The following is a 20,930-nucleotide window of genomic DNA, read 5'->3' as shown; positions in this document are numbered from 1 at the left end:
GGTGAGAGGGGGGATGGCGGGAGGGGGAGGGGTTGAGAGGGGTGGAGGGGGGAGGGGGGGAGGAGGGGGTGAGAGGTGGGGGAAGAGGGGGGGGGGGGGGGGTGGAAGAAAGAGGAAGGCCTGGTGAAGAGAGAGCCCCCCGGGGAGAGGAGAGAGAAGAGGCAACCGAGGAGCAAAGAGAAACCCGAGGTGTGAGCGTGCAGCGCTCGGGACCTCAGGAGCCCTTGTGACCTCCGAAGCCCTTGGAAACCATTTCGGGATCTACAGTACAGAGCCCACTTGCTCATTCTCTCTGGTATTTTGAAGAACCAGGGAGGGAGGAGGGGGGAGGGGAGAGGGGGGAGGGGGAGTGGGGTGACGTCACTCGCTGCACGTAGAACATAGGGCCACAGGCCGCGAGGAGCAGGGCCGTCGTGACTTCATCAGCGGGACCATCTCATTTATTTTCCAAGTTATTTGAAATATTTGAACATTTTCATAAATAACTGGAGAAGTAATGCATGAATTTTTCAGACAAGGCGATTTTTGTCACCCCGGCGTGAATCTCTACCGGAATATGTAAAATTTTCACCGTTAGCGAGTCGTGTTTTCGAGGAGATGTGAAACACACACGAACATCGCATAAATACACACATTCAAGATCAGAGTTTTATGTATAGAGATTTACTTGTATATAAATAAATAAATAAATAAATAATATTTGTATAGAAATATATACAACTAAATATAGATTATATATTAATATTTTATAATATAGTCCAATTAGTCCTAATATAGAATACATATATATAGACTATAAACATATTCTATATTAGGACTAATTAGGACTATATTATATTATATTATATTATATTATATTATATTATATTATATAAATAGTCCTATTTATTTTATAATATAATATAAATAGGCTTATATTAGGATTCATATAGTTTAGTTCAGAGATACAGCGCACTAACAGGCCCTTCAGCCCATCGAGTCCGCACCGGCCAGCAATCCTTGTACACTTCTGTCCCACGTTCGATTTTTTTGGACGACTATAGGCGACTGCCACAAAATTATCAACATGTTGAAAATATTTCTGCGACAATGGTGACAATTTGGGATGTTGTAGGTTGGCTTAAGGTCTGGAGAGAAGGAATGGGTGACGGTCAGGTCTTCAGACTGAAGAAGGGTCTCTTAACTGAAACGTCACCCATTCCTTCTCTCCAGAGATACTGCCTGTCCCGCTGAGTTTCTCCAGAATTTTGTGTCCATCTTCGATTGAAACCAGCATCTGCAGTTCCTCCAATAAGTGCTTTCCATGAGACCAGCTATTCAGGGTAACATTGCTTTTGAAATTTCTTCTTCAGAAAGTGGTTCTGATGTGGTAGGCGAAACAAAGAAATCTGAAAGTGTTTCATGTTTAAGAAAGAACTGCTGATGCTGGAAAATTCAAAGGAAGACAAAAATGCTGGAGAAACTCAGCGGGTGAGGTAGCATCACTCCATAGATGCTGCCTCACCCGCTGAGTTTCTCCAGCAATGTCGTCTACCTGAAAGTGTTTCATAATCATTTGGTTCTTTCAAAGATTCAAGGTGTATTATTAAGTTCTGCAGTGGGGTGGGAGATTGTAACCTTCACGTGGTCCGCCCTGTTTCGACGAATGCAATCAACCTGGCGTGCACAAACAAGATCAAACAGAACAAGTGGTCCTACAACTTTAGGCTGTGCACGGCATTCGCAAGAAGAGGTGTTTGGTTAGTTGCTGATGGGCTGTACAAATGGTAAATGCTTTTTCGAATTCTTTAAAATTACAACAAGGAACATGAAATCCCCAGGAAGATATTGTTAAGGCTTCTACACAAAGCCATTGCTGTGGGACTCGAGTATATTATTGTCATGTGTACCTTAGGTACAGTGAAAAGCTTTGTTTCACTATTCAATCAAAGGGGTTGGACAGGCTAGATGCAGGAAGATTGCTCCCGATGTTGGGGAAGTCCAGGACAAGGGGTCACAGCTTAAGGATAAAGGGGAAATCCTTTAAAAAACCGAGATGAGAAGAACTTTTTTCACACAGAGAGTGGTGAATCTCTGGAACTCTCTGCCACAGAGGGTAGTCGAGGCCAGTTCATTGGCTATATTTAAGAGGGAGTTAGATGTGGCCCTTGTGGCTAAGGGGATCAGAGGGTATGGAGAGAAGGCAGGTACGAGATACTGAGTTGGATTATCAGCCATGATCATATTGAATGGCGGTGCAGGCTCGAAGGGCCGAATGGCCTACTCCTGCACCTAATTTCTATGTTTCTATGTTTCAATCAAATTAAATGATACTGTAATAAATATAATCGAGCCAAACTCAAATACATGAGGAAAGAATGGAACGACTGGGCTTGTACACTCTGGAGTTTAGAAGGATGAGAGGATATATTATTGAAACATATAAGATTGTTAAGGGTTTGGACACGCTGGAGGCAGGAAACATGTTCCCGATGTTAGGGGAGTCCAGAACCAGGGGCCACACAGTTTAAGAATAAGGGGTCGGCCATTTAGGACTGAGATGAGGAAATACTTTTTCACCCAACTAGTTGTGAATTTGTGGAATTCTCTGCCTCAGAAGGCAGTGGAGGCCGATTCACTGGATGCATTCAAAAGAAAGTTAGATAGAGCTCTTAGGGCTAGCGGAATCAAGGGGATATGGGGAGAAGGCAGGAACGGGGTACTGATTGTGGATGATCAGCCATGATCACATTGAATGGCGGTGCAGGCTCGAAGGGCCGAATGGCCTCCTCCTGCACCTGTTGTCTATGTATGTACAGAGGGTAAAATCGAAGGAAGAGAATAATGCCAGAGTGCAGAACGTAGCTCTCAGCATTGTAGCATGACAAATCCAGGGGAAATCAGGAGTGGCACGGTGGTGTAGCGGTAGAGCAAGGGACCCCTGGAGAGGAGCTCCGATCGCCAGCCCTGCGGTCTGCGGTGTTTCTGGCTGCAGCACGGCGGGGGCTTTAGATCTTCGACCGCCGGCCTGCGGCCTACACCAACCTGAAGCCGCCGTGGTCTCCGGTGGGGAGGCACCAATTCAGGACTTACTGGACTTTACCTGAACTTTACCTTGTCTACACACCTGGACGCCCGCAGGGTGGAGGTCCCGACCACGGGGGAAATGGAGGAGGACCAGCCAAACTGTGTGCCTTCCACCACAGTGATGAATGCTGTGGTGGATGTTTGTGTCAAATTTTTATTGTGTTTTTGTGTGTTCTTTTTTTCATTGTAACCGCTGCTGGCAAATTCATTTCACCGCAGTTTATGTGCAAGTGACGCATAAAATTGATTGATTGATTGATTGACTGACTGACTGCCTCACAGCACCAGAGACCCAAGGTTGATCCTGACCACGGGTGCTGTCTGTACAGAGTTTGGACATTCTCCTCGCGACCTGCGTGGGTTTTCACCGAGATCTTTCGTTTCTTCCGAAGAAACTGTGCTCGGAAACTGGAGATCCTGGAGAAAACCCACGCAGGTCACGGGGAGAACGTACAAACTCCGTACAGGCGGCACCCGCAGTTAGGATCGAACCCGGGTGGCTGGCCATGTCAGGCAGCGACTATACCGCTGCTCTGGGGCCATGCCAGTAGCTGTAAGCGGTGCTAAACTATTGCTTAGGAAGGAACTGCAGATGCTGATTTACACCAAAGGTAGACACAAAATGCTGGAGTTACTCAGTAGGACAGGCAGCATCTCTGGAGAGAAGGAATAGGAACTATTGATTCCCTGATGAGCCAGATAACTGTCTCCGCCTCTTCCTTTCTCCTCACCCCCCCCCCCCCCACATCAGTCTGAAGAAGGGTCTCGACCTGAAACGTCACCTATTCCTTCGCTCCATAGATGCTGCCTCACCTGCTGAGTTTCTCCAGCATTTTTGTCTACCTTTGATTTTTCCAACATCTGCAGTTCTTTCTTGACCATCCAAAAGTGCATTCATGTTTGGCGGGCAGCTCAAGGTGGGCATCGTGTCTACCTCTGGGGACTCCCCTCACCATCCGATGCCCGCAACCAGCCACGCTCCAATTTAGCTGCTGTCATCTGTGAAACTTAAGTCCTCAGATGTCAATTGCCAAAATCAAGTGTAGTATGTGTACTGTAACTCAGCCAGTTTATTTATTGAAGGCAGAACTCATGAAAGACTCGAGCTCTCTGCCAAGAGTAACATGAGTGCAGCCAAAACACTTAAATTTGTCGTAAGAATGAAAGTCTGCAGAAATACTGGGAAGAATATGTTTGAAAACAGGCTTCACTATTACTTTTGCCTGGGTTAAGGTATTAACCATATTGATATCAGAGCGATCTGGCTGGCCCTGCTAAATCACAAAATGTAGAAAAATACAATAAATGCAGTGTATTGAGAGCTATCCTGGGGCATGTTAGAGTTATCCTCCTGTTGAGAGCCAAATCACATTGCTTCAATGAATGAGGAGTGACCTGAATCTTAAGTTGTTTCACTCTTTATAAACACAGAGTGCTGGAGTAACTCAGCGGGTCAGGCAGCATCTCTGGAGAACATGGATCGGTGACATTTCAACAGACAATTGACAATAGACAATAGGTGCAGGAATAGGCCATTCGGCCCATCGAGCCAGCACCGCCATTCAATGTGATCACGGCTGATCATCCCCAATCAGTACCCCGTTCCTGCCTTCTCCCCCATATCCCCTGACTCCGCTATCTTTAAGAGCCTTATCTAGCTCTCTCTTGAAAGCATCCAGAGAACCCGTCTCTACCGCCCTCTGAGGCAGAAAATTCCGCACACTCACCACTCTCTGTGAGAAAAAGTGTTTCCTCGTCTCCGTTCTAAATGGCTTACTCCTTATTCTTAAACTGTGTGGCCCCTGGTTCTGGACTCCCCCAACATCGGGAACATGTTTCCTGCCTCTAGCGTGTCCAAGCCCTTAACAATCTTATATGTTTCAATGAGATAACCTCTCATCCTTCTAAACTCCAGAGTGTACAAGCCCAGCTGCTCCATTCTCTCAGCATATGACAGTCCCGCCATCCCGGGAATTAACCTTGTGAACCTGCGCTGCACTCCCTCAATAGCAAGAATGTCCTTCCTCAAATTAGGGGACCAAAACTGCACACAATACTCCAGGTGTGGTCTCACTAGGGCTGTGTACAACTGCAGTTGTGCAGTTTCGGGTCAGGACCCTTCTTCAGACTGAAGATAGGCACGAAGTAGCTGGAACAGCCTCAGCCGATCGGGCAGAGTCTGTGTGGAAGAAACATTGGGGTGATGTTTAGGGTCAGGGCCCTTCTACAGACTTGGGAGTGGAGGGGAGGGAAATGGAGGTAGGAAAAAGGCCCAGGACAAAGCAGGGCCGGCAGCAGATGACCAAGGAAGGGTGGAGCCCACAATGGCCCGTTGTTGGCTGGGGAAGTGGCGATTACGAAGGGGTACAGGGTTGCGACCAGTGGAACTGTTAGGATGACTAGGGTGGAGAGGGGGGGAGGGAGGGAGGGAGGGGAGGGAGGGAGGGAGGGAATGCAGAAGTTATTTGAAATTAGTGAAATCAATGTCGGCGAGACCAAGCGCAGGCTCAGCGATCGTTTTGCTGAACACATCCGCTCAGTCCGCATAAATCTACCTGATCACCCGGTTGCTAAACACTTTAACTCCCCCTCCCATTCCCACACTGAACTTCCTGTCCTGGAAAACAAAGGAGGGAAGAGATTTAAAAAAAAATGTTTCACCTTCCATCACAGTGAGGAATGTGGAGGGGTCACTGTGGTGGATGTTTATGTTAAAATGTCTTTTGTGTGTTTTGTTGTTTTTTTATTGGTATGGCTGTACGGCAAATCAAATTCCTCGTAAGTTGCATAACATACTCGGTTAATAAAGTATGATTATGATGTATTGTCTTTCTGCTGACTGGTTAGCACGCACCAAAAGCTTTTCACTGTATCGCAGATAGACACAAAAAGCTGGAGTAACTCAACGGTTAAGACAGCATCTCTGGTGAGAAGGAATGGGTAACGTTTCAGATGGAGCCTCTTCTGCAGACCCAGGGTCTCGACACGAAACGTCACCCATCCCTTCTCTCCAGAGATGCTGCCTGTCCCGCTGAGTTACTCCAGCATTTTGTGTCTATTTTCGGTTTAAACCAGCATCTGCAGTTGGTGCAGTGCGTGACAAAAAACTAGACTGAACTGGGATTAAAAATAGCGGAGCGATTGGGACCAGCACTCTAAGAGTCGCCTGGCTTGGCCAGCATCTTAGAGTGACCTAGATATCGGGTCCTGACAGCCTGTTTGACTAAAACGACAGGCGGAGTTGATTCACTTTTAACACAGAGTTCAAGTAAGTAATTTCCCAGCTGCGGTCACTGGCAGGAGATGAGACGTGGGAGTTCTGGCGAAGATTCCATCCCTCGCAGCTCAGAACAGCGGCCAAAGCCAAGCCCTCTCACGGCTGCCTTGGCAGCAACCCGTATACATCACCAATGGCCGAGAGAGAGGAATCAAAGCACTCCCCCACAGAGTCGTACCCCCATCCTAAATGTTGCCTATCCATGTCCTCCACAGATGCTGCCTGACCCGCTGAGTTACTCCGGCACTCTATGTCCACCTACAAACCTGTATGTCTTTCGAATGTTTGATTAGTACAGGTGTCAGAGGTTATGGGGAGGGGGCAGGAGAGTGGGGTTAGGAAGGTCATCAGGTCATGTCACAAGGAATGGGAGTAGAATTAGACCATCAAGTCAACTCCGCCATTGAGTCATGGTCGAACAATCTCTCCCTCCTAACCGCACTCTCCTGCCTTCTCCCCATAACCCCTGACACCCGTACTAATCAAGAAACGAGGGAGACAGATCAGCCATGATTGCATAGCCTAGTAGACTTGATGGGCCGAATGGCCTAATTCTAATCCTATCACTTATGACCTTACGATCTAATTGGGGAGGAAACCGGAGCAACCGGAGAAAACACACGCTGTCGCAGGGAGAACGTACAAACTCCAGCACTTTGTGTGTGAAGAAGGCTTGGATAGAGTGGATGTGGAGAGGATGTTTCCACTAGCAAGAGAGTTTAGGACCAGAGGGCGCAGCCTCAGAATTAAAGGACATTCCTTTAGGAAGGAGATGAGGAGGAATTTATTTCGTCAGAGGGTGGTGAATCTGTGGAATTCTTTGCCACTGCTGGAAGTGTAGGTCAAGTCATGAGGTTTTTTAAGGCGGAGATTGCCAGATTCTTGATTAGTACGGGTGTCTGGGGTTACGGGGAGAGGGCAGGAGAAGATGGTTGAGAGGGAAAAAAAGATTGGCCATGGTTGAATGGCGGAGTGGACTTGATGGCCCGAATTTACAATACGACTTACAAAATTCTTAAGGGGTTGGACAGGCTAGATGCAGGAAGATTGTTCCCAATGTTGGGGAAGTCCAGAACAAGGGGTCACAGTTTAAGGATAAGGGGGAAATCTTTCAGGACCGAGATGAGAAAAACATTTTTTCACACAGAGAGTGATGAATCTCTGGAATTCTCTGCCACAGAAGGTAGTTGAGGCCACAGTTCATTAGCTATATTTAAGAGGGAGTTAGATGTGGCCCTTGTAGCTAAAGGTATCAGGGGGTATGGAGAGAAGGCAGGTACGGGATACTGAGTTGGATGATCAGCCATGATCATATTGAATGGTGGTGCAGGCTCGAAGGGCCGAATGGCCTACTCCTGCACCTATTTTCTATGTTTAGATGTTTCTATGTTTCAATGAATAGCCTGATTCTGCTGCTGGGACCCATGAAATGTCCCAATCCAAAACTCACAATAAACTAAAACTGGAACTGAAAAATTCTCAATTGAGTTTTAGAGAATAAGGCACTGTAAATCTTTAAAGAATATCTAACAGACGAGTTGTCCAGCAAAAGGCTTGTTTTAACACTTGACAAATAGACTCGTTGAACAGAATGCGAACTTTGCAGTAGGAACAAGCTGCCCCATAGCAGAAGTGTCCATGTGGGCGGGGCCGGGAACTGGAAGTACCCCGAGCTAATTCTGCTACCACCATCATCTATTGCAAACAAGTGATAGAAACATAGAAACATAGAAATTAGGTGCAGGAGTAGGCCATTCGGCCCTTCGAGCCTGCACCGCCATTTAATATAATCATGGCTGATCATCCAACTCAGTATCCCGTACCTACCTTCTCTCCATACCCTCTGATCCCCTTGGCCACAAGGGCCACATCTAACTCCCTCTTAAATATAGCCAATGAACTGGCCTCAACTACCCTCTGTGGCAGAGAGTTCCAGAGATTCACCACTCTCTGTGTGAAAAAATTCTCCTCATGTCGGTTTTTTAAAGGATTTCCCCCTTATCCTTAAGCTGTGACCCCTTGTCCTGGACTTCCCCAACATCGGGAACAATCTTCCTGCATCTAGCCTGTCCAACCCCTTAAGAATTTTGTAAGTTTCTATAAGATCCCCTCTCAATCTCCTAAATTCTAGAGAGTATAAACCAAGTCTATCCAGTCTTTCTTCATAAGACAGTCCTGACATCCCAGGAATCAGTCTGGTGAACCTTCTCTGCACTCCCTCTATGGCAATAATGTCCTTCCTCAGATTTGGAGACCAAAACTGCACGCAATACTCCAGGTGTGGTCTCACCAAGTGGTGGCTCCCACTGATTGTCGCCGGAAGCTTGCGTGGACAGCAAGGTCAACATTTCTAACGTGGAAGATGGACATGGAAGAACAAGGAGCAACAAGTGAAGAAATGTGATTGGCTTTTCTTACGTCTGGAAATTAGGCAGTAGATCCATGTTACAAGTCTTTGTAAGTCATTGTTAATACAATACTCCCATTTTGTGGTGGTTTGTGCAAAGGCCGCATCATTTGCAGACGCATTGCAACTCTCTAAGGGCCCCAGTGCTTTGTACAGTGTTCCGATCGAGCAGACAATGTGAAACCTTTCATCTATCCACAAGATCTGCCTTCAGACAATAGTTGGGTAGAACTGCTTGCGTGACATGACTATTGTCTTAATGCAAGACCGTAATCAAACGGCGCAGAAACAGGATACGCAGAGGAAACGGACCAGCTGACTTTAGACTTAGGGGTTGGCACGGTGGCGTAGCAGCGGTAGAGTTGCTGCCTTATGGGACTGTCCCATTTAGGCTATTTTTAGGCGACTGTCATAGTCGCAGCAGGTGGCCGAAAAAATTGCGACTGGACCCCCTTTCGACATAAAATTTGAAATAGAATCATTACTTTAACAACAAAAAAAAACGAAGGGGGGGATCTTATAGAAACTTACAAAATTCTTAAGGGGTTGGACACGCTAGACACAGGAAGATTGTTCCAGATGTTGGGGAAGTCCAGAACAAGGGGTCACAGTTTAAGGATAAGGGACTGAGATGAGGAAAACATTTTTCACACAGAGTGGTGAATCTGTGGAATTTTCTGCCACAGAAGGTAGTTGAGGCCACAGTTCATTGGCTATATTTAAGAGGTAATTAGAAGTGGCCCTTGTGGCTAAAGGGACCAGGGGGTATGGAGAGAAGGCAGGTACAGGATACTGAGTTGGATGATCAGCCATGATCATATTGAGTGGCGGTGCAGGCTTGAAGGGCCGAATGGCCTCTACTCCTGCACCTATTGTCTATGTTTCTATGAAGTCAGCACCGGCGACAACCTACGTCAGGAGAAATCAAGTTACGCTCATCGACGCCAAGCTCATCCAATTACGTCTTGTATTAAGACCATAGTCTTGTCACACAAGCAGTTCAACCAAAACACAGGTGTCAGGGGTTATGGGGAGAAGGCAGGAGAATAGGGTTAGGAGGGAGAGATAGATCAGCCATGATTGAATGGTGGAGTAGACCTGATGGGCCCAATTCTACTCCTTATGACATAGTGCTGGAGGAACTCAGCGGGTCAGGCAGCATCTTTGGAGGGAATGGACAGATGACCATTTCAGGTCAGGACCCTCCCTTCAAATTGAGTTACTCCAGCACTTTATGTTTTGCTCAAGATTCCAGCATCTGCAGTTCCTTGTGTCTCCATTTCCTGAGGCCATTGGCATTGAATAAGATGTTCAAGAAAAAACCAATACAGTAACAGGAATAAAGTTATTTGTAACAATGGTTTTTCTATGTTAACAAGTATGCTTGATTTTTAAATAGTGGACTTTTAAAGATTCAATCATTGTTTTTGTTTTTAGTCTGGCGATACGGGTGTAGAAAGGCCCTTTGGCCCATCGATTTCACGCCGACTATCGATTGCCCCTTTCACACTAGTTCCATGTTATCTCACTTTCTCATCCACTCCCTACACATTTAGGGTCATTTTACTGTACTGTAAGGTCCTGTGAGGCTTTAGCGAGGTGCCGTGGCCTCTTGGCGGACTGCGGGACCGGTGGGGGGGGAGCTGGAGACGGCAGACGCGAGGAGCGAGGGTGAACCAGGGTAATGCCTCCAGCTGCAGGCTTCAAGGTCGGCTGCAGGGGGCGCCCCAGGGACACAAAGATGGCCGGGCGAGGAGATTAGCGGGACGTCGGTTCGCTGGCCGATTGGTTCAAGTCTACTCCACCATCCATCATGGCTTATCCAACTCTCCCTCCTAACCCTATCCTCCTGCCTTCTCTCCATAACCCCCGTACGAATCAAGAATCCACCTATCTCTGCCTTAAAAATATCCACTGACGTGGCCTCCAATCCACGGATTCACCACCCTCTGACTAAAGAAACTCTTCCTCATCTCCTTCCTAACACAACGTCCTTTAATTCCGAGGCTACAACCTCTAGTCTGAGACTCTCCCACTAGTGGAAAGATCCTCTCCACATCCGCTCTATCCAAGCCTTGTAGTATTCTGTATGTTTCAAATGAGGTCCCCCCTCATTCTTCTAAACTCCAGCGAGTGCAGGCCCAGTGCCGACAAACACTCATCGTAAGTGTTTCTGGGGATCATTCTCGTAAACCACCTATGGACCCTCTCCAGAGCCGGCACGTCCTTCCTCAGGTATGGCGCCCAAAATTTCTCACCCTTCTCCAAGTGCGGACTAACCAGCTCCTTACACAGCCTCAGCATTACATAGAAACATAGAAAATAGGTGCAGGAGTAGGCCATTCGGCCCTTCGAGCCTGCACCGCCATTCAATATGATCATGGCTGATCATCCAACTCAGTATCCCATCCCTGCCTTCTCTCCATACCCCCTGATCCCATTAGCCACATCTAACTCCCTCTTAAATATAGCCAATGAACTGTGGCCTCAACTACCTTCTGTGGCAGAGAATTCCACAGATTCACCACTCTCTGTGTAAAAAATGATTTTCTCATCTCGGTCCTAAAAGACTTCCCTCTTATCCTTAAACTGTGACCCCTTGTTCCAGACTTCCCCAACATCGGGAATAATCTTCCTGCATCTAGCCTGTCCAACCCCTTAAGAATTTTGTAAGTTTCTATAAGATCCCCCCTCAATCTTCTAAATTCTAGCGAGTACAAGCCGAGTCTATCCAGTCTTTTTTCATATGAAAGTCCTGCCATCCCAGGAATCAGTCTGGTGAACCTTCTCTGCACTCCCTCTATGGCAAGAATGTCTTTCCTCAGATTAGGAGACCAAAACTGTACGCAATACTCCAGGTGTGGTCTCACCAAGACCCTGTACAACTGCAGTAGAACCTCCCTGCTCCTATACTCAACATCTGGGTGTGTAACTCGGCAATTGCACATGTGACAAAAAAAATGCACCATTGAAACCTTCGCTGTAAAACCATTAATCGCAACATTTTACAAAACAAATAATCTCACAGACACACGTTCCTTTTTAATATAATTGACTAGTTTACCTTTAATGAAAAGGGGTTTTCTGTTGGCACAAGTTTACGATTAAATAAATAAAGCATTTAGTCAAAACCATCTATATATACTATACAAAAGACCGGCAGATATATTCAATTAAGGATACTGCGGAAAAATAAAAACGTGCTTTCAGAAGGGAACAAAATGAACTGTGTAAAATAAGTAGATTTACATCTGAATGGTACAATATGTAAATACAAATTTAAATTTAAATACTGTTCTTATACGTGGCGGTCAGAAGACATGATATACATTGGGAATGTACACAAACGTGTAAGATATATTAATGATGGGTCATGAGTGTATCAAACCGTTGATAACACAGGGTTACTAATAATTATAACACTAGGACACATAGAGCTAATATGCTGTGATTTCTCAGTCCAATATATATTCCATAAATACAAAGTATATTTCGAGGGTCTCGACGGCAAAACGAGCAGCATTCTGAACATACCTAACAAGATTCAGTTCCGTCTGAGCCCAAGTTAATGAAACACGGTTTCCTGGCCTCTGAATTTCTTCATTAATTTCAAAAAGTATCCTGAATATGTGTTGTTTTTTTTCCAATGCATTTTCTACAAGATTGATGCTTTGACTAGGCATGGCACAATCTTAAAACATCTTCTTCGATGGTCCTTCAGCAACGATATAACTGTCCGAGAAAGACATTGTCCCATATTCAGTGGCAGACTGGGTCTAAAAATATTGGTTGCCAGGAGACAAAGAGGGCCCACTTCATCAGGGGCCCACTGACTCCCTGGCCAGTCCGCCACTGGCCACATATGGTTTTCACAGATGCGAAACGTAGTCCAAGCCACACAGTAATGGACCACTTGATCACTTGGAAGCATTGGGGAACACGGGCTTCATTCCGGGCTATCCGTTACCATTTGTATATTTGTCCAAAGATTTAGCTACAAAAAGAGAGTCCTCCGTGATATATTACAACTAGAAATACACGTGATCTCCCTGTGGTAACCGTCTACTAATACCTGATTTAAAATCAATGGGCTAATTGCTGCAACCAATTTTAACAATTTGTTGGTACACAAAAACGCTGGAGAAACTCAGCGGGTGCAGCAGCATCTATGGAGCGAAGGAAATAGGCAACGTTTCGGGCCAAAACCCTTCTTCAGACCAAAATCGAAAGAACACAAAAATGCTGGAGAAACTCAGCGGGTGCAGCAGCATCTATGGAGCGAAGGAAATAGGCAACGTTTCGGGCCAAAAACCTTCTTCAGACCAAAATCGAAAGAACACAAAAATGCTGGAGAAACTCAGCGGGTGCAGCAGCATCTATGGAGCGAAGGAAATAGGCAACGTTTCGGGACGAAACCCTTCCGGGTTTCGGCCCGAAACGTTGTCTATTTCCAGAAGGGTTTCGGGCCGAAACGTTGCCTATTTCCTTCGCTCCATAGATGCTGCTGCACCCGCTGAGTTTCTCCAGCATTTTTGTGTACCTTCGATTTTCCAGCATCTGCAGTTCCTTCTATAACAATTTGTTTGCATTTTAGAGATGCAGCGTGTAAACAGGCCCCTTCGGCCCACCGAGTCCGCGCCGACCATCGATCACCCCGCTCACACCCGATCTACGTAATCCCACTTTCTCATCCACTCCCCGACAATTTCACACTTATGTCGAGCCAATTAACCTTGAAACCCGCACGTCTTCGGGGTGTGGCAGGGAACCGGAGCGCCCGGAGGAAACCCGTGCAGCCACGGGGAGAACGCGCAAACTCCGCACGGGCAGCAGAAACGTCACCGAGACACAAGGCCAAATTTGCTTTCATTCTCTCTCCTGTTTTCTGTACGGCAACAACTAAAATCTATTAACTTCTTAAGAATTAAGATGACTTTTTTTTTGCATTGATATCGTTATTGCTGAGTGAAAGGGCTTGAGCAGTTCGTCCTCATCAGCATCAAGTGGTTTTTCAGGATTCCTTTACGACAGAGCTCAAAATAGGGTCCATAGAATCACCGGGACCTCCTTCCATTTGTGCAACAAACTCACCACGCCCACCTCACCCAGAATCCAGGACGTCACCCTCGTGGGGTAAGGTATCTTGCCCCCGCATCGACTCCGAGGCCATTTCATAGCTTTTACAGAGAACTACTTCAAAACCAGGAAGAGCGTACGCTACATCACGTCCCGTCCTTCACACAGAAGCCGACTGCCAACAGAACTGACAAAAGTCTTTCCAAAACAAAAACAAAAAATATTCAAACCACAGTTTAAGAGAAAATCCACCTGAGATAAAATTATAGACTTGCCAGCCTCTCGAAGTGTAAAGTCTGTCCTACATCTGAGATGCTTTGTCACATTATACAAGGTCTAACGCACAATGGCTACCCACAGTTGGTACTGGATTGCCAAATTTGGGAACAATATCAAGGTTTACTTGCATAGGCACACCAGTCACACATAGTTTGCACTGCGTACAGGAGTGATACCACTAAATATATTTTGGTAGATGAATAGTGAAAGGCCTGGATAGAGTGGATGCGGAGAGGATGTTTCCACTAGTGGGAGAGTCTCGGACCAGAGGTCACAGCCTCAGAATAATAGGACATTCCTTTAGGAAGGAGACAATAGACAGTAGACAATAGGTGCAGGAGTAGGCCATTCAGCCCTTCGAGCCAGCACCGCCATTCAATGTGATCATGGCTGATCATCCCCAATCAGTACCCCATTCCTGCCTTCTCCCCATTCCCCTAGCCTCAGAATAAAAGGACATACCTTTGGAAAGGAAGTGAGGAGGAATTTCTTTAATCAGAGGGCGGTGAATCACTGGAATTTATAGTGGAGGCTGAGTCAATGGATATTTTTAAGGCGGAGATTGATTGGTTCTTGATTAGTATGAGTGTCAGGGGATATGGGGGGGGGGGGGGGGAAGGCAGGAGAATGGGGCCAGGAGGGAGAGATAGATCAGCCATGATTGAATGGAGGAGTAGACTTGATGGGCCGAATGGCCTAATTCTGCTCCTTGAACTTATGCCCGTATAAACCTCAGATCTGCAATAAAATAAGTTATTGATGCAGGAAGTTGGAACTTATATCCAAGGTGTAGGTTAGTTAATTCACTCAATGTAAGTATGTAGTTAGAATGAAGTGAACCTGGGGGAGATACAACACAGTTTTGAGCGCCCAAAAAGAACTAAAACGCAAGTTCAGTTCCAAAACATTCAATTCGATCATTTTTCAGAAGTTGCCTAATTTAAGCAACAAATATACTCAGATGATAGACACAGAAAACTGCAGTAACTCAGCGGGACAGACAGCATCTCAGGATAGATGGAATAGGTGATGTTTTGAGTAGAGACTATGAGAATGCAGTGTGACGGGGTCAGGTTGGGGGAGTGGGCAGATGCATGGCAAATGAAGTTTAATGCGGATAAATGTGAGGTTATCCACTTTGGTAGCAAAAACAGGGAGGCAGATTACCATCTAAATGGCGTCAAGTTGGGAAAAGGGGAAGTACAATGGGATCTAGGGGTCCTTGTACATCAGTCTATGAAAGTAAGCATGCACGTACAGCAGGCAGTGAAGAAAGCGAATGGCATGTTGGCCTTTATAACAAGAGGATTTGAATATAGGAGCAAAGAGGTCCTTCTGCAGTTGTACAGAGGCCTAGTGAGACCACACCTGGAGTATTGTGTGCAGTTTTGGTCCCCTAATTTGAGGAAGGGCATTGTTGCTATTGAGGGAGTGCAGCGTAGGTTTACAAGGTTAATTCCTGGGATGGCGGGACTGTAATATGCTGAGAGAATGGAGCGCCTGGGCTTGTACACTCTGGAGTTTTGAAGGATGAGAGGGGATCTCATTGAAACATATAAGATTGTTAAGGGTTTGGACACGCTAGAGGCAGGAAACATGTTCCCGATGTTGGGGGAGTCCAGAACCAGGGGCCACGGTTTAAGAATAAGGAGTTTGCCATTTAGAACGGAGACGAGGAAACACTTTTTCTCACAGAGAGTGGTGAGTCTGTGGATTTCTCTGCCTCAGGGGGCAGTGGAGGCAGGTTCTCAGGATACTTTCAAGAGGGAGCTAGATAGGGCTCTTAAAAATAGCAGAGTCAGGGGATATGGGGAGAAGGCAGGAACGGGGTACTGATTGGGGATGATCAGCCATGATCACATTGAATGGCGGTGCTGGCTCGAAGGGCCGAATGGCCTACTCCTGCACCTATTGTCCATTGTCTATTGAGACTGAAGAAGGGTGTTGGCCAGAAATGTCACCCATTCCTTCTCTTCAGAGATGCCGCCTGTCCCGCTGAGTTACTCCAGCATTTTGTGTCTGTCTTCGGTGTAAACCAGCATCTGCAGTTCCCTCCTGCACAAATAAACGCAGACACAGATATCGGCACTAATGTCCACCAGCGTCATAATTCCTTTCTTCTAGGAACCCTAACCCTTCAAAAATTCGAAACAAGGTTTGAAGTCCACAACAAAATATAAAACCAACCTCGTCTTACGCTAACTGAAGAGCTGGCAAATGTGGCTTAATGCCAATCTTAACACAGTTGATAAATCACAGAAATTGTGGACAACCCAAACAGGTAACAAGTAATCCAGAACAGTAAAACCCCTTGTGACTCATTTAACAGGCCAAGTAAAATAAAATCTGGTTTAAAACTGGAGGTAGTCAGCTGTTCTTAAGTCTTTTAGTGTCACTTCATTAGATTTCATGGTCGAAAGTTACGATCTGCTCATCTTATATTTAACTATCATTAACAATACTGTCTAGTTTAGTGGTCACAAAAAACGCAGTCTTTCAGAATTGGATGCAGTGGTTTCCGGCCCAGTTCATGTCTGGTAGAAGTGGTGGTAGTGGTGGTGGTGTTCATGGTGGTGGTGGTGTTCGTGTCTCTGGATCATGCGGCCAACATGTCCGTCGTAGAGCAGGAGTGACGGCAGGTCCTTCACGTGCTCCTGCTCGGCCACCCGCGGCGAGGGCTGGAAGGTCTTGTAGGCTTGCTGGGCCTCCCTGGCCTTCTGCCGGTGCTTCCTGTGGCCCGGCGGATGCTGCGGGGCGAGCTGCGCCGGTGGACACGGGATACCCGGGCCGGCCGCTGCCGCCGCTGCCGCGGGAGTGGATGCCGTCGGCACGTGAGGACCCTGCGAGGATTTGCTCCTTCCCACCTTGCCGGCCGCTCCCGCCGCGGCGACTTTACCCGGAGCCTTGGGCGATTTAACCGAATGCTTGGCGCTGTCCTGGCTGCGCAGTCGTTGCTGCAGTTCCACCGCCCTGCTGTGTGCGGGAGGATGGCTGTGTCCGGGGTCGATGGGTTGCGATCGCCTGTGGTGGCCGTGCGATGCGTCCGGCTCATGGGAGCGCGATCTGGCTTGCTGCCAAACCCTCGCCTGGTTCTCCTTCCTGGAGGCCGCTGGAGTTGAACCTGCTTGAGACGGACGCGTACGTTAGTCGGCAAGTAAAGTCGAAGGTGGATACAAAATGCCGGAGTCGCTCGGCGGGACAGGCAGCATCTCTGACGAGAAGGAACGGGCGACATTTCGGCTTCGAGACCCTTCGTCGGATCAGTAAAGTTTTCACTGTAACTCCGTACGCGTGACAATAAACCGAACTGAGCAGGATGGAGGGGTACAGAGATGATTTACGAGGATGTTGCCAGGACTCGAGGGTCTGAACTACAGGGAGAGGTTGAGCAGGCTGGGTCTCTAGTCCTTGGAGTACAGGTGGATGAGGGGTGGATCTTATAGAGGTGTATAAAATCATGAGAGGAATAGATCGGGTAGATGCACAGAGTCTCTTGCCCAGTGTAGGGGAATCGAGGACCAGAGGACATAGGTTTAAGGTGTTTAAGAGGGAACTGCAGATGCTGGAGAATCGAAGGTTACACAAAAAAGCTGGAGAAACTCAGCGGGTGCAGCAGCATCTATGGAGCGAAGGAAATAGGCAACGTTTCGTCCCGAAACGTTGCCTATTTCCTTCGCTCCATAGATGCTGCTGCACCCGCTGAGTTTCTCTAGGTTTAAGGTGAATGGGAAAAGATTTAATAGGAATCTGAGGGGTAACTTTTTAACACAAAGGATGGTGGGTGTATGGAACGAGCTGCCAGAGGAGGTAGTTGAGGCTGGGATTACCCTAACATTTAAGAAACAGTTAGACGGGTACATGGATAGGACAGGTTTGGAGGGATAGGGACCAAACGCAGGCAGGTGGGACTGGTGTAGCTGGGACATGTTGGCTGGTGTGGGCAAGTTGGGCCGAAGGGCCTGTTTCCACCCTGTATCACTCTATGAAACGATATTCATCAAACAAATAGCCAAGTTTATATTCTGGGGCAGAGTGCTGAGTATGATGAAATAAAAAGTTACAGCAGATGTTGGTTTGCACCGAAGATAGACACAAAGTGCTGGAGTAACTCAGCGGATCAGGCAGCATCTCTGGAGAAAATGGGAAGCGTGACGTTACGGGTTGGGACCCTTCTTCAGAGTTGATACATTGCTGGTATTGAACCAAGGGTGGCATCGTGGCGCCGCTGGTAGAGAGGATGGCGATGCTGGCTGCAGCCGGCACCCCGTGGCACGGAGATCAAGCGGTGACCGCGGGAGGCCACACTCTAAAGGCGTGCGGGATTGTAGGTTAATTGGCTTCTGTGAATTGTCCCCAGTGCCCCAGATAGAACTAGTGTACGGGTGATCGGTGGCCGGCACGGACTCGGCGGGCCGAAGGGCCTGTTTCCACGCTGTATATCGAAACTAAATTAAACTGAACTCTTAAAGGGTTGGACAGGGTAGATGCAGAAAATGTTTTCCCGATGTTGGGTTGAGTCCAGAACCAGGGGCCACACAGTTTAAGAATAAGGGGTAAGCCATTTAGGACTGAGATGAGGAAAAACTTTTTCACCCGGTGAGTTGTGAATCTGTGGAATTCTCTGCCTCAGAGGGCGGTGGAGGCCGGTTCTCTGGATACTTTCAAGAGAGAACTAGATAGGGCTCTTAAAGATAGTGGAGTCAGGGGATATGGGGAGAAGGCAGGAACGGGCCACATTGAATGGCGGTGCTGGCTCGAAGGGCCGAATGGCCTACTCCTGCACCCATTGTCTATCGTCTAATATACCTGGTCCAAATTTTGAGGTGTAGTTTTCTATCCCTGCCAAGTCAAGGTAGTGGTTTCTCCTCTCTGTGTTGTCATCCAGACAATGCTGAGCGCAGGTGTTGTGCTGGGGATGCTGGTCGCTGTTGTGGCGTCTGTGAGAGAGAGGAGGTTAGTGACGTACAGACCACATGAGGCACATCTCTGTACCTGAAGCCCCGACATGCACTGTGATGTTTAGGACACACACCCGGTCTATTATATAAAAAGTAAATGCCATTCAGAACACTATCATAATGATATAATGCTGAGATTAACCTGAAGCTAGAACGTGTTTCTAGCTTCAGGTTCCTGGGAGTCAACATCTCCGATGACCTCTCTTGGACCCACAATACCTCTACTCTGATCAAGAAGGCTCACCAGCGTCTCTTCTTCCTGAGGAGACTGAAGAAGGTCCATCTGTCTCCACAGATCCTGGTGAACTTCTACCGCTGCACCATCGAGAGCATCCTTACCAACTGCATCACAGTATGGTATGGCAACTGCTCTGTCTCCGACCGGAAGGCATTGCGGAGGGTGGTGAAAATTGCCCAACGCATCACCGGTTCCTCGCTCCCCTCCATTGAGTCTGTCCAAAGCAAGCGCTGTCTGCGGAGGGCGCTCAGCATCGCCAAGGACTGCTCTCACCCCAACCATGGACTGTTTACCCTCCTACCATCCGGGAGGCGCTACAGGTCTCTCCGTTGCCGAACCAGCAGGTCGAGGAACAGCTTCTTTCAGGCGGCTGTCACTCTACTCAACAACGTACCTCGGTGACTGCCAATCACCACCACCCCCCCGGACACTTATTATTATTTATTCAAATCGTTTGCTATGTCGCTCTTCCAGGGAGATGCTAAATGCATTTTGTTGTCTCTGTACTGTACACTGACAATGACAATAAAAAATTAAAATTGAATCTGAATCGGATATGATGCTGAGTGTTTGCACAGCTCCCACAACCAACAAATGCTGCGTCTCTCCCACACACACGTGGAAATGTGCTTCTTCACGGAGACACAGACAGAGAGACACAGAGAGAATGGAGACAGACAGACAGAGACAGCGAGAGAGAGACGGGGAGTGAGAGAGACAGAGAGAGAGAGAGAGAGAGAGAGACACACACACGCACACAGACAGAGGTGGTGAGACAGGGAAAGAGAGAGAGAGAGGAGGAGAGAGAAAGAGGGAGATGGAGAGGGAGAAAGAAAGAAAGAGAGAGAGAGAGAGAGAGAGAGACAGACAGAGAGAGACAGAGAGAGACAGAGAGAGACAGAGAGAGACAGAGAGAGACAGAGAGAGACAGAGAGAGACAGAGAGAGAGGACCGCCTTCATTGAGTAGATGAAGATATAATTAGACACACTTCCGATCTGGAAATCACCTGTGAATATTTTTCCAATTGTATAATCTAATTCGTAGGCTAAAATAAAATGAATTGAGATGTGGGAAACTGATTACTGAACTCTTTAGTGGGTTGAATTTCAAGCAATGGACACTATCAAACTCCCATTCATTGAACACACTGCAAGAATCCGGATGGCACTTGTCGATTGAGACGTTTCATCGCATTGCTTACGAGGAAGAGGCGGGCGCGATTTCGTCTCTGTGTTCGTTGAACTCCTCCACACTTTTTGCTGTCAGCCTTTGTCCACGGATGCTAGCATGTACAGACGGACAAGGAGAACGAGGATTTAGTTTTCAAGCTCTGAGTTGACACGGTTCTCACAAGCGAGGCAATTGCAAAATTAAAATTGCGAGCGCTGGCATGAATGTTGGTTAATTATTCCCCTGGGCAACACACACTCCCACACACCTCATTGTTCAATGATCACGTATCTATAGACTTCCAGGCCAGGTCAGTGGGTGGAGTTCCCCCCTGCACGGGGTCCCATGTAATCCCGTTGCTACTGCTCCCAAGGCCGGATAGTCAGCGATCTACTACTAAACATCCCCCCACCTGGTTTCCAGGGAGATGGGATGGGGAACCCCAGCAGGACAAAAA

General features: G+C 47.3%; 1 protein-coding gene and 1 pseudogene across 1 annotated transcript; both read right to left on the bottom strand.

Moving 5' to 3' along the window:
- Window positions 1-14,847: 14,847 nt before the first annotated feature.
- LOC129705495 (protein naked cuticle homolog 1-like) lies at window positions 14,848-19,053 on the bottom strand (the record flags this gene model as incomplete). The annotated part of the gene is made up of 2 exons (XM_055649083.1): window positions 14,848-17,226; window positions 18,912-19,053. Coding segments are annotated over 2 exons (735 nt in total), but the record flags the coding sequence as incomplete, so codon positions are not given.
- Window positions 19,054-20,500: 1,447 nt separating this feature from the next.
- The window catches only part of LOC129705494 (nucleotide-binding oligomerization domain-containing protein 2-like), a 10,761-nt pseudogene continuing 10,331 nt past the window's right edge, over window positions 20,501-20,930 (bottom strand).

Source organism: Leucoraja erinacea, chromosome 17, assembly GCF_028641065.1.
Source record: "Leucoraja erinacea ecotype New England chromosome 17, Leri_hhj_1, whole genome shotgun sequence".
Lineage (NCBI taxonomy): Eukaryota > Metazoa > Chordata > Chondrichthyes > Rajiformes > Rajidae > Leucoraja > Leucoraja erinaceus.
Note: the sequence above shows the minus strand (reverse complement) of the source record. Positions and strands in the feature narration are given on the sequence as shown.